Here is a 13624-nt window from a genome sequence, read left to right as displayed (position 1 = left end):
CAGTGGTCAGTGCTGGCTGTCAGTGGGACAGGCCTACCTGGGACTTTCTTGCGTGGTGGCTGTTTCTAAGAAGGGGAACAGGAACTGTGTGAGACTTCACGAGGCCTAGGTTCAAGAGTCACAGGATAGCCCATGCCATTTTATTGGTCAAAAGAAATTACAAACCTAGTCCAGTTTCAAGGGTAGGGAGATAGAATCTACCTTTTGGTAGCAGCAGAAAGTATCTGTGGGGCTGGACTCATGATCTAGTGAGTGGTTAAGGGAGCTGGATCCCACATGGTAGAACATGGTTCGAATCCCTGCCTCGGAGACTTGAAAAACATGCTATGCTCAAACAACACTGGATCCATGCAGGCTGCCATGCTGCCCAGTGGGCCCTACGCATTGGTTCTTGACGTACTTAACTGTTACTCTATATAGCAATTGATGATTTTAGGAGGTAACCAAAATCTTGTGAACCTTTGACCAAACTTGTATTTTAACACTCTGTTATATTATACATGTAGAAACTGCTTGAAAGAACCCGTGCCAGGCGAGAAAATCTTCAGAGAAAAATGGCGGAGAGGCCTACGGCCGCAGCAAGGTCTGTGGCTCACAGTAAGCGAGCCCGGGAGCCGCTTTCAGAAGCAGATAACCTGCAACACCAATCTAGCGGGAAAGGTAAAAGACTGGGGGGTGTCTCAGCCTGTTCCTGTGGTGATAGAAATACCTAAGACCATGTGATTTACGATGAATAGAGGTTTATTTGGCTCACGGTTCTGGTGACTAGGAAGTCCAAACATGAGGCAGCATTGGCCCAGCTGCTGCTGCATCACAGCGGGGTGCAGAAGAGTGGAAAGGGCTGCAGCTGTGGCAGGGAGGCAGACTTGGGACGGCCACCTGTCGTAACATCCCATTCTCACAGAAACTGATGGTGAGCACTCACCCCCTTCATACACCGCATTAATCCATTCATCAGGGCAATGCCCCACGATCCAACCATTGCCCACGAGACCTCACCTCTTGCAGGTCTAACCACCTCTCGATGCCAGATGTTAGGGACCAAGTTCTCACAAACAAATTTTAGGGGACAAACCATTTTTCAAGCCATGGCAGAGAGAAAAGAAAATATATTGTTTAAAGGAGATGAGCCCCCAACATTTCATTATACATGCAAAAGAATCAAAGTCTTGGTGGCCAGCAGGTGGCATGGTAAAGATGCTCGACTCCTACATGTCTGAACATTGTTGAAGTCCAGACATGGTGGCTTGAAAATTTGCATGCCCAAAATACCAGGAGGAGAACAGAGGAAAAGGGATTATGGAGTGGCTATTCCCCCAGGGAATGATTTCTCACTTTCCCTCTCTCTGTCTCTCCTTGGCGAGTGTATGAATCCTATGGCAGTAAAATAAAATGAAACGAAAACCTAGGTCTTTGGGAGGCGAATGTAATAGCCTTTGGGGGTTAAGAGCAGCCTGTTATTCTATTTCAGGCTTATCATCTTAGCTCTAGAACCCATTAGGCTGGAGGAGAGTTTCTTTTACACATTTCAGGTTAATCGAATATTATTTTCTTCAGTCCAAAGCTACCCTTCAAAATCCTGAGGGAAGGAAAATGAAGGGACAGGCTAACGCTTATCCTGACAGTGATGTAGTTTTTTCACCCCGATAGTGACTGGTGTCAGTTCAGATCATGTCTTTCTTTCTTTTTTTTTTTTTGGAGAGGTTTTTGCTATAGGGCGCCTGTGCTCGCCAGACAGACAGAGAGAGACAGAGAGACAGAAAGTGAGACATCACCACCCAGGGGGGATGGCCACGCCGCAATCCCTTCTCCTCCATTCTCCTCTCGGGATCTTGGGCACGCACGCACATGCGCCCGGTGTGAGTTTAAGCCACCGGGTCTGGGACTCGACTCGCGGTCGACTATGTGGGAGTCCAGCGACATAGCCATTGTGCTAACTGCTGGTCCCCAGATCATGTCTCTTGCATGAGCAAGGCAACGGAAGGGAGACAGCACACATGCTGCTGAGCCAACTCTGCAGGACGTAGTAGAAGTTTAACTTGTTCATCTACAGGCATGGTAGAATTGAAAAAGAAGCACACACAAACACGCCACATGCAAACACACAAAGCAAATTCACCTGGACTCTTCTCTAACTTGGCATTCTCAGCAGTATTGGCGAGCCCTTGTTGGTTGTTTTTGGAGTGTGAAATACTCTAGATAGTAATCTTCTTTGGCACAACTTAAAATACTTACAGGTAGAGAAAGAATATTACAGAGGCAAAACTAGTGTTAAGAAGAACTAGAGAAGAGAGCATAGGGCTGGCTTGGCTATTTTGGAAGTGAGTGAGAGTTAATTTTCTGTTTTTTTTTAGAATTATTTTATTTATTTTAATTTGACCAGAGGGGGACAGTGAGAGAGAGAGAGAGAGAGAGGGAGGGAGAGAGGGAGAGAGAGAGAAAGCAAGCCACTAGATCTGGGACTCGAACCGAACTGTGGTCAGCCACGTGGGAGTCTAGTGCTCTTAACCACCTGCTGGCCCCCCAAGAGTTAATTTCCTTACAGTTACATATTTTTTTTTTTTAAAAAGATTAGATGAGCTAGCAGGTCATATGGTAGTTAAGACACTAGACTCCCATATGACCAACTGTGGTTCAAGTCCCGAACCTGGCAGCTTCAAAATCACACCAGGCACATGTGCACACGTGCCTAAGATCCCAGGAGGAGAATGGAGGAGAAGGGAATTTGCCATGGCCATCCCTGCTGAGGGTGATTTCTCACTTTACCACTCACTGATTCTCTCTCTCTGTCTCTGGTGAGTACATGTGCTTTATGGCAAAAACCTTAAAAAAAAGAAAAAAGATGAGTTTGTGGGTCCACAGAAAAATGAGAACGGTTAATGCTGTGAATTTAATTAGGCCAATGTCCTCGAGGGCTCATGGCTTCCCACCAGCGCTCATCTGGTCGTTGCCAGAACAAGAGCAGTGGTGAGACAGCGAGCACAGTGACCACATGTGGGATTTACATCCCTCCTTCTCAAACTTAATTTTGTAGATGTGCTGAAACTCATTCATGGGTAGAAATTATATTGGATTTTCAGAAAAGTTAAGATGTATTTTTGCTTAAAAAATGTAGAAAAATACGTTATGATTTTTCCAACAACACAGCGTGTCTTATGTTTGGATTATCTCTTTATTTTAGGACCTTTTCATTATTATTATTATTATTTTTGGGAGAGGTTTATTTTTTTCTTTTTTTATTTTTTGGCTATTGGGTTTATGCACTCGCTGGACAGAGAGAGACAGAGACAGAAAGCAGAAAGCAAGAAATCACCCCCCAGGGGAGATGGCCACACCGCAATCCCTTCTCCTCCATTCTCCTCTCGGGATCTTGGGCACGCACGCACATGCGCCTGGCGTGAGTTTTAAGTCACCGGGTCCGGAACTTGAACCGCGGTCGACTACATGGGAGTCCAGCGACATAGCCATTACGCTAACTTCTGGTCCCCTTTTCATTGATTTTTATATTTTTGTATGTGTCCATAGTTTACATTGTGAAATGTCAAGTGTCTGTACTATGAATTTGCTTTAAGTTGACCAGATAATTTAGTCTTTTTCTCTGCCTCTCCCCTAACTCTCAAGCCAGGTACCCTTGCTTACTGGTCATTGTCCATGAGAGATTGTTTCAGAAATAAAAACCTGGTTCCTCTCCTTTTTTATTGTGGTTTCTGGTTCATATATAGAAAAGCAGGTTTCTTAGTTCTTAGTCTAGCTGCGTGACTTTAGGTGAACAACTTAATTTCTCTAGGCTTGATTTTTCTTACCTAAATATGAGGCGACCAGGAACCAGCAGATGACATAAGGGTTACATTGCTGGACTCCCACGTAGCTGACCATGGTGAGTCCTGGAACAGGCGGCTTAAAACTCACACCTGGTGCCTGTGCGTGTGTGACTGGATCCTGAGAGGAGACTGGAGGAGAAGGGATTGCGGCGTGTGGTCATCCCCACTAGGGGGTGATTTCCTGCTGTCTCTCTGTCTCTCTGGTGAGCACAGGTGCCCTATAGCAAAAATCTCTAGCAAAAAGAAAAAAATGAGATGATTGGTTTGCTGTATAACCTTTAAAATCAGCACGAACACTTACTCACTCTGTGTGTATGGACTTATTTCCTATCGTCTTTTTTTGGTCATTGTTGTTAGAGTTTTGCTATAGGGTGAGTGTGCTCGCTGGAGAGACAGAGAGACAGAGACCACATGGGAGTCCGTGATGTAACCATTACGCCATCTGCTGGTCCCTTACTATAGTCTTAAGACTATGTGAAGTATTATGTTTATGTACTGAAATATGATTTAAATTTATTTTTTAAAAAGTCATTTCCATTGTAATAGGAAGTACAATCTTTTTATTTTTAATTATCATTTTTAATTGCCAGAGACAGACAGAGAGAAAGCACCGCTGCCAGTGGGGTGTGCTCACACCACTACCCCTTTGCTTCCTCCATCCCGGCGGGGTCTGGGTGTGTGCGTATAAGCCAGCGTGTTTCAGATCACCAAAGCTGGAATTTATTGTCAGCCTGTTCAAACGGCAGGGTACGAGGTGGCCTTCTAAATTTTTTTTTTTTAAATTAAGATTTTTAAAGCATAAGTAATATATTTGCTAAAAGAGAAACATTTCAGACCAGCCAGTGGCATGGTGATTAAGGTGGCTGGGTCCCACAGGGCTGACTGCAGTCTGAGTCCCAGAACTGGGGCCTTGAAAAACACCCAGGCACGTGTGTGGGCGTGCCCAGAGTCTCATGAGCAAGGAGGGAGGAGTGGAGGACAAGGGTTGTAGCCCGGCCGTCCCTCTTGCATGGTGCTTTCTCGATTTCTCTCTCTCTTTGGAGAGTGCGTGTACCCTCTGCCAAATTAAAAAAAATAATAAATCATTTTTTTGGTTTTTAAATGTTTGCTATATGGCATGTGCTCTCACTGGAGAGAGACAGAGAGAGTGAGAGAGAGAGCAGGAGAAGGCACGCTGCAGTCCCTTCTCTGTCCTCAGGATTCGGGGCAGGCCTACACACACTAGAGAGCTTTTCAAGCCTTCAGGTCTGGGTCTTGCACCACGCAGTCAGCTATGTGGGGTCCCGCTGCCTTACCCACCATGCCACTGGCGGGGCCCAAGGCAATTTCCATATCAGATTGCTAAGTTTTAAAGGAGAGCGGGGTTCTAGGTGTTTCTTGTAAATAAAATCAGTTAAAATAATAGAAACTTAATCTTTTGTTACGTGCCTACTTCAGCTTTTTTGTGCTGTGAGAGACTAACATTTTTAATGTCTTTTGGTCCTTTTTGATCTAGAGAGTTCTGGTACAAAGCCGTCACCGTCGAAGAAGCGCTGCTCCGACGGCGCGGAGGCCGAAGTCGCCAACTTGGAAAATAGGCAGCCAGCTGGGCCGGCTCCCACGGAAGCTCGTTCTGCTCCCACGTCCTCGCAGGCAGCGGCACAAACACCAGCCGCCGTGAGCGATGCCGTCCGCAATGCCGTGGGCGTCCCCGCATCGCTGCTGGGCACACGGGCAGGGCCGCAGCCCAGGTCGGAAGCCGCTGCAGCCTCGTCGGTGAGGACACGCATGCAGAAGCTGGCCGAGCAGCGGCGCCGCTGGGATGACGACGCAGCAGGTACGGCAGACGTGCGTGGTCCTGGAGCGGTCTCGGTGAGAGGCCGTCGTAGTGCCGAATGTGTTCCCAGTTCACATGGAAGGTTAAAGCTCCGTGTAATCTCTGTACTCATGGGTCCACTAACAAGTAATCGGGAGGGACTGAGGTAGGCAGCGGTGTCCAGCAGGGAGGAGGGAAATTTCAGACACATGCAGCACGCCGCCAAGCAGGACGATATGCAGCATTCCGGAAACAGGCGAAAGGTCCCACCTGAGCCTCGGGTGGGGAGCCAGAGAAGCAAATGAGAAGTTAAGCCACAGGATTGTCTGTGCTATGATCAGTTTTATTTATCTCATGCTTTGTTATAAAAAACCAACCAACCCAGCCTGAGATATGCTCAAAAATACCAGAGTTACAGGGAAACAGACGTCAGGGTGAGGAGGAAACGTGGGGAGGGAAACCACACGAGAGGTAAGGTTAGTTAGTAAGTGAAGACCATAGGGGCCTCTCGTTAATGGCTAGTGCAAAGACCTGAGAAGACATTCATTTGTGTGTCTCCAAACGTGGTTTTGTGTGGACTAATAAACCTACGCGATTTCTCAAGGTAGGCAGGTGGCCTGACTCCAAGCTTGGTTCAGAATAAACAATTATGAAGTGAACCAGCACAGTGCAGGCGGGCAGCTCACAGGGGGACGGCTCGGTGCAGGGGGACAGCTCACAGGGGCACAGCTCGGTGCAGGTGGATGGCTCAGTACAGGCGGGTGGCTCAAAGGGGGACAGCTCACAGGGGGATGGCTCACGGGGGCATGGCTTAGTGCAGGGGGACGGCTCAGTGCAGGGGGACAGCTCACAGGGGCACAGCTCGGTGCAGGTGGATGGCTCAGTACAGGTGGGTGGCTCAAAGGGGGACAGCTCAGTGCAGGGGGACAGCTCACAGGGGGATGGCTCACGGGGGGATGGCTTAGTGCAGGGGGACGGCTCACAGGGGGATGGCTCAGTACAGGGGGACGACTTGGTGCAGGGGGCGCAGCTCACAGGGGGACAGACCAGTGCAGGTGTGCAGCTCAGTGGCTACGGGGCCTTCCTCAAAGAAGTATTCCTTTAACTGTGGGTCTCAGGCTGGCTGTTGAGTACTGTAGTCATTCAGACTATTGGATTTGAATCTTAGAAATGAGGTGGAGCCCCAGGGTGTGCCATTGCCTTATTTTTTAAAAGTTCTTTTTATAATTCGATGTATAGCTAGAATTAAGACCAAATGATTTGCAAAAAGTATAGACGAGTTATATTTCAGACAGTCTTCTGTAAATATACATTCTTTTTACTGAAATTTTGGTAAGGTTGGGATACTAGAGGGTTTAAGGTTGTGTTTTCTGACAGTGAGGATAATAGTCTCCACATGTGCTTTTTAGGGGTTATAGGTGTATGTGCTCTCGAGAGAGAGAAAGAGAAAGTGAGAAATCACGCACCGGGGGGTGTCACGCAGCAGTCCCTTCTCCATTCTCTGGATCTGGGGTACACATGCATATGTATCTGGCTTGGTTCTCAAGCACTGGGTCTGAGACTCGAACCATGCAGTCAGTCATGGAGGATTCAGCCGCTTTAACCTCCATGCCACTTGCCAGTCCTGTCCTTTTTTCCCCCCCTCTTCTCTTTTTAAGAGACAGAATCTGTCTGTGTCTCAGTTCCCCTGTCTCAGCCTCCCAGCTGGGACTTCAGACCTGGCCACATGCTGGCTGTTTGTTAGAGAGGGTCTGGCATGTTGCTCAGGCCAGCCTCGAGCCGTTAAACTCCAGCCTCAGCCCGAGTTGCTGGGATGCAGGTAGATGGCACTTCGCCCAGCCTGTCACAGGTCAGACCAGGAATTGAACCCAACCTCCTGCGGTCTCAGCTTGTGGAGCACAGCACTGAGCACCACATCCCCATGGCCGAGCCAGTATTTCTTGTGCTAATAGTGCGAAGGGTTTTGTTGCCCTAATAGTGTTAATTCTTGCAACAATCTCATGAGATACTACTTTTATCTCCACTTTATAGAAGGGGAAACTGGATTCGAAGGCCAAGGAACCTGCCCACAACCAGCGAGCTAAAATTCACACTCCAGTAACTCGACCCCAGGGCTCTTATTCTTAACCGCTGTGACCTGCCTGATGTCTAGAGTGCGTCACGGAGTGCACATGACCGGTGGTGTCAGCTAGTACCTGTCTGTCTTAGTAGTAGGGGAGATTAACTCTGTTTCAAGCTGCCAACGTGCCAGGACTGGGATTCAAACCACGGTCAGCCACATGGGATCTGGCTTCCTTAACCACTAGGCCAAGGGGTTAGCCCAACCATGTTTTTGTTTGTTTGTTTAAGAGAGATTTTTGCCACGGGACACGTGTACTTATCTGAGAGATAGAGAGAGAAAGTGAGAAATCATCCCCCCCAGGGGGTGGCCATTCCACAGTCCCTTCTCCATTCTCCTCTTGGGATATTTGGGCACACATGCACACACGCCTGGCGAATTTCAAGCCTGGGTCTGGGACTCAAACCATGGTTGGCCATGTGGGAGCCCAGTGCCCTATGGGCAGCAGAGTGCAGATTTTCCTGTGGAGAGAGAAGGGTTATGATTTAACACATATTCAGAACAACCGAGGCCCTAGATGTTTTGAGCATAAAGCATTGCAGTGATTTAGAACATTTAAAAGTAAATATTAACTGAAGACAGGGAGGGAGGGAGAACGAGAAAGCCCCCCGGAGGGTAGTCATGCTGCAGTCCCTGTCTTCCCTCTCCATCCTGTCGGGATTTGGGGTGCACATGCACCTGGCGGGTTCTTTACGCCTCTGGGCCTCAGATTTGAATTGTGCGGTGGCCAGGTGGGATCTGGCTCCCTCAACCACTAGGCTATGGGGCCAACCCTGCTTAGTTTTGACATGACCTGGGGCCGCCTTGGTGTGGAGCTGGAGGCGCTGGGTCCCACGTGGCCGTGAGGTTCGGTCTTGACTGGCAGCTTGAGAGATGCACCGGCTGCATATGAGCAAGTGCCTGCCACCCTGAGGCAGGAGAGGTGGGCAGGAGGGGTGGGCAGGAGGGGATGGTGCAGCCGCTCCCCATGGGGGTGCTTCCGCTTTCTCTCTCTCTGTCTCCAGGGAGTGCACGAACCCTCTGTCAGATTGAAAAAGAATTAAAAAAAGATGAGAGGGACTTGAGCAGTTCTGGATAAGGGGAAGGAGCGTAGGGAGGGGGCTCCTGGGGCAAGATCTCTATGGTTTTGGAGGGACGGGACTGGACGTTGACACGGAGCTGCAAGTCTTAGGAAGGACGCCTCTGCCCCGCGGACTTTGTGGACGAGAAGGTGAGCCAGGACTTCCCTGGTACACAGGCTCCCAGGACTCAGGCCTAGATCCCTCGTCAGTTACATATCAGTATTTGGGACTCGGCCCCACGTGAAGTAACTGCAAGAACATTGATTTAGTCTAACTGTGAATGGGCCACTAGCCACATGGAGGAGCGTGCGGCCTTGCGGTCGCCCTCGCTGTACTCCCAGTGCTCAGTGGCTCACAGGTAGCCCGTGGCCGCTGTATTGAGCAGAGCAAGTACAGGCCACGCCCGCGTCACAGCAAGCCCTTGTCGCACCGTCGAATTCGTTCCTCGGTTTGTTCTCAGTTGCTAGAGTGCTCGTGCAACTGAGAGAGAGACAGGGAGAGAGTGAAAGGGAAGGGGAACACACCGTCCTTGGGGGGTGGCCGCACTGTCCCTCCTTCACATCTCCTCCTCAGGACTTCGTGCACATGCGCATCGTGTGTTTTTACCCCGCTGGGTCTGGGCCTTGAACTGCATGGATGGCCATGTGGGATACAGCGGCCTTCACCACCATGATAATCTGGCTTTAAAACAAGCCTCTGTGGAATGTCGTCTTAAATTGTGCACCGTTACAACACCATGAATTCTAAGCATGTGACCTACATGTATAGTGTCTTACAGCATTCATAATCCTCCAAAGAAAAGGTGTAACTCTTCCTTAAAAGGTTCTTTCTTTTATTAAAGAATTATTTAATTTATTTATTCATTTCTTTTCATTTGACCACAGAGAGGGACAGAGTAAGAGCAAGAGAGAGAAAGTGAGAGAACAAGCTGCCAGGTCCAGGACTCAAACCGTGGTCAGCCATGTGGGAGTCCAGCACCCTTAACCACCATGCCACCTGCCGACCCTCTTTAATAGATTTTTTCCCATGGGGAACATGTGCTTGTGGGAGAGAGACAGAAAGTGAGAAGTCACCCCCCAGGGTACATGACCACCCCGCAATCCCTTCTCTTCCATTTTCCTCCTGGGATTTTGATCACATGTGCACACATGCCCAGCATGATTTTCAAGCTGTTGGGTCCAGGACTTGAACCGTGCTCAGCCATGTGGGAATCCAGTGTCTAACCACTGCACTGCCTGCTGGTCCTGGTGTAGCTATTTTTTAAAATTTGTATAATATGTGATTGAAAAGGTACTGTCAACTTCAAATAGCTTGATAGTTTCATAAATATGAGAACTTTTTACTAGTTCTTAAATTTATTAATCTCATTTAAAAATTCCCTTGGCTGCATGACCCTGGTATTTAAGTATGACTTTTAGACCTGGATTTTAACTGTTTTTATGAAAACTTTTTCAGATGACATCCCTGAAAGCTCACTGTTCTCACCAGTGCCCTCAGAGGAAGCGGTGGCTGCCTCTGCCCCCGAGCCTCCCATCGCAGGTGCCTCAGCCACTCTCGTGGGGAGACGGGGCCGTCTGGCCAACCTAGCTGCGGCCATTTGCTCCTGGGAAGATGACGTAAATCACTCATCTGCAAAGCAGAACAGTGCCCGGGGACAGCCTGGTACCGCTTGTTTACCCGAATTTCCCCCTGCGAGCGGAGCATCTGCTCAGATCAATGGCTGCAGTGTTGAGCAGGAAGCTCCATGCTGTTCCCAAAGCGGACGCGAAGCCTCTCTGAACAAAGCCCCAGCCTCCGGCGTGGCCAGTGCATCTGGGGCAGTTGCCTCGCCTTCCCCCTTGGTGGTGAGTCCATACCGTTTTGGCCTTGGGGAACTTCTTGCTTTGTTATGATTGGTAATGCATGGGTGTGCGTTTCGTATAGTGTGTGGGTGGTGTGTTTATGTGCATTTTTAAAGTATCCATTTCATAGAAAGTGAGAATCATAAATTTGGTACCCTCTGCCAAGATACATGAGCAGATGACAGCTGAAATTATACTCGCTCAGTGCAGATCCCAAGTAGGCAGTGAGGGGACAGCGAGCCTTTTCCTGGTTGTCAAGGAGAGTACTGAAAGCGAGTCCCATTCGGATGTCTCACGTGAAAGTGTGAAGAGAAGATGCGAATCCTTCTGAAAAGACATGGTCAGCTTCTGCCGCAGCTGCTGCAGAGGGCGAGGTGCCATGCGGTGTCGGTGCCTGCAGCCCGTGCCGCACACCCTGAGAAATGCTTGAAACTTGCTTTGCACCTGTGTCACCAGCAGTTTGAAAAAGCAGTCTTTAAAAAACAAAGAAGAGTGTTTGGTCCCTGACTGTTCTCTGTAGTGTGGAGCTAAGCGTGGGGCAGACAGGTCTGCGTTCCATCTCAGCACTGCCCCTGAAGTAGCGGCGTGGCTTTGGACGAGACGGAACGGCAGGCCCGCTTTAAGTAGTAGCGTTTTCTAGGTCGATTTCTTTTGTTTTCAAACCATTTACGTTAGTTTAGTCTATGTAGAGAGCAAGATTATTTCTCAAGCTCTTACATAAAGCTGAAACAGGGTGGGAATTGTTCTAAGGACTGTAGATATTGTGAATGTTGTCGTTTACCCGAAGTGTTTTCATATTTCAGAAAGCTGCTTCTTCCCCAGCGAAATCTACCACATGCACCACCAATGCTAAAAACTGTGAGGTACAAATTAGCGAGCGGCTTCAAGAAGCTCCCGTTAGTCCCCTGAGAACGGAGGCATCAAAACCAGTTGTGAAGTCAGCTCTGCCCCAGACAGTCCATTCCAAAGAACTAAACAGAGAAACCCGTGTGCAGCCTCGGCCTGCAGACACATCTACAACTGCAGGTGACGTACCCCAGGACATCTGTCACGTCCAAGTGCCCGCTACATGGACACGCATTCCCGGCATCTCGGCAGCCAGTGCCAGGGACGTGCCATCGGTTTCCCAGGGCAAGTGCCCGAGTGTTCAAACGGCTTCTCCACGTCCAGCTCTGATTGCCTGGATGGATATTCATTAGTGTAGACCAGTTAAAGTATTTATCCTCAGACATTTTAACAGTTGAAATGTGCTTTTTCCAGGGTCATCACGGTAGGCACTTTCTTGATGCAGACAAAATATACACAATTGGAAATCACATTTTAGGGGCATGGTGGACAGTGTTGCAACCCAGTGTGAGGGTAGGGCTTCCCGTCCCCACCGTCAGGGCCCCAGGACAGAGCGGTGAGTGTGTGAGGGTAGGGGTACACAATTGGAAATCACATTTTAGGGTCATGGTGGACAGTGTTGCAACCCAGTGTGAGGGTAGGGCTTCCCGTCCCCACCGTCAGGGCCCCAGGACAGAGCGGTGAGTGTGTGAGGTGGGGCTTCCCGTCATCACTGTTAGAGAGATGAAAGTGGGAAAACTGCTTGTTATGGAGTAAGTGGAACCCAGAAATCAGATTCCAGATGAACCAGGATGAGGGAAACAAAAGCAGGATCCCCATATGGAATAGGGCTAGTTACTCTCGATTTTCTAAAGACTTAAAGCTTAAATAAACCTTTCTGGGACCAGCAGTTAGCGTAATGGCTATGTCGCTGGACTCGCATGTAGTCGACCACGGTTCGCGTCCTGGAACCGGTGGCTTAAACTCATGCCGGGCATGTGTGCGTGCGTGCCCAAGATCCTGAGAGTAGAATGGAGGAGAAGGGATTGTGGCGTGGCCATCCCCTCTGGGGGTGATTTCTTGCTTTCTGTCTCTCTGTCTCTGTCTGTCTGGCGAGCGCATGCGCCCTATAGCAAAAACCTCTCCAAGAAAAAGAAAAAAAGAAACCTTTCTTTGATTATTCTTGGCTACTGGATGTATTCAGAACCATATTACCACAACCTCAGAGATATTTAAGTAGCTGCTTTTCTACATTCGTGGACTCTGGCCTGAGGTACGGCATCATTCCTAACACTGATAGGTGCGGTTCTTGGAGTGTGGCCATGTCAGTTCTGCCTGGTTTTAGTTTTTGCAAACGAGGTTTTACTGGGACACAGCCACACCTGCTTTACTTACGTAGTGTCTGGTTGCTTTCATGCCACAGCGAAGGGTCAAGTAGTTGCAGCAGGGGCCTCTCGGCCGCCGAGCACCAGACGTTCGCCAGCTGGCTCTCGCGAAGCCTGGCCACCCCCGCTGCAGCTGAGCCCGGGTTATAGCCTGCGACCCTCCGTCTTTGTGGGCGTGACACATACCCACCCACCCACACTAGTGTCCTCCGTATTGTCTCAGATGAGTACTGTCTTAAGACGTCGCAAAATCAAGACATCCCTTCAATAAAGCAAATAGTCCCTCATTTTTTTTTTTTTGACGGACAAATTGAAAACTAGTACACATGTTAGATTTCCTAAAAGCAAGAGAAAATAAATTGGCTGTAGAAATGTAAGTGGGTGAGAGTCACCGTGGCCAGGACAGCTGACGGCAGGGGTAGATTTATTAGCACGTACTGTCTCATTCCCACTCGTTCAGATTCTGCTTGTTTAGCTTGAAGGTTTTCTAACCTCCACTGCCTTCTAACTATTTTTACTTTAATTTGTTTTTGAAAGAACTAAGTTTTATAAATAGATTTTAGGACATGTAATTGAATGCAATAGATAGTCTGGTAAATATTTTTGCTATAGGGTACATGCGCTCTCCAGAAAGACAAAAAGCAAGAAATCACCCCCCAGGGAGGATGGCCACGCCGCAATCCCTTCTCCTCCATTCTCCTCTCGGGATCTTGGGCACGCACGTACACACATGCACCCGGCATGAGTTTAAGCCACCAGGTCTGGGCCGCCAACAAC

General features: G+C 48.8%; 1 protein-coding gene across 1 annotated transcript in view; it reads left to right on the top strand.

Annotated features, from left to right (window-relative positions):
• Positions 1-510: 510 nt before the first annotated feature.
• The window catches only part of ANLN (anillin, actin binding protein), a 54445-nt gene continuing 41331 nt past the window's right edge, over positions 511-13624 (top strand). Inside the window, exons 1-4 of the mRNA XM_027769769.1 lie at positions 511-660; positions 5317-5637; positions 10252-10640; positions 11441-11663. Of these exons, the coding sequence (XP_027625570.1) occupies positions 555-660; positions 5317-5637; positions 10252-10640; positions 11441-11663 (1039 nt within the window). The 5' untranslated portion in view covers positions 511-554. The remainder of the gene's footprint in view (positions 661-5316; positions 5638-10251; positions 10641-11440; positions 11664-13624) is intronic.

This window comes from Tupaia chinensis, unplaced genomic scaffold (assembly GCF_000334495.1).
Source record: "Tupaia chinensis unplaced genomic scaffold, TupChi_1.0 Scaffold000088_1, whole genome shotgun sequence".
Classification (NCBI taxonomy): domain Eukaryota; kingdom Metazoa; phylum Chordata; class Mammalia; order Scandentia; family Tupaiidae; genus Tupaia; species Tupaia belangeri.
The sequence above is the reverse complement of the archived record's forward strand: the minus strand, read 5'-3'. Positions and strand labels throughout refer to the sequence as shown.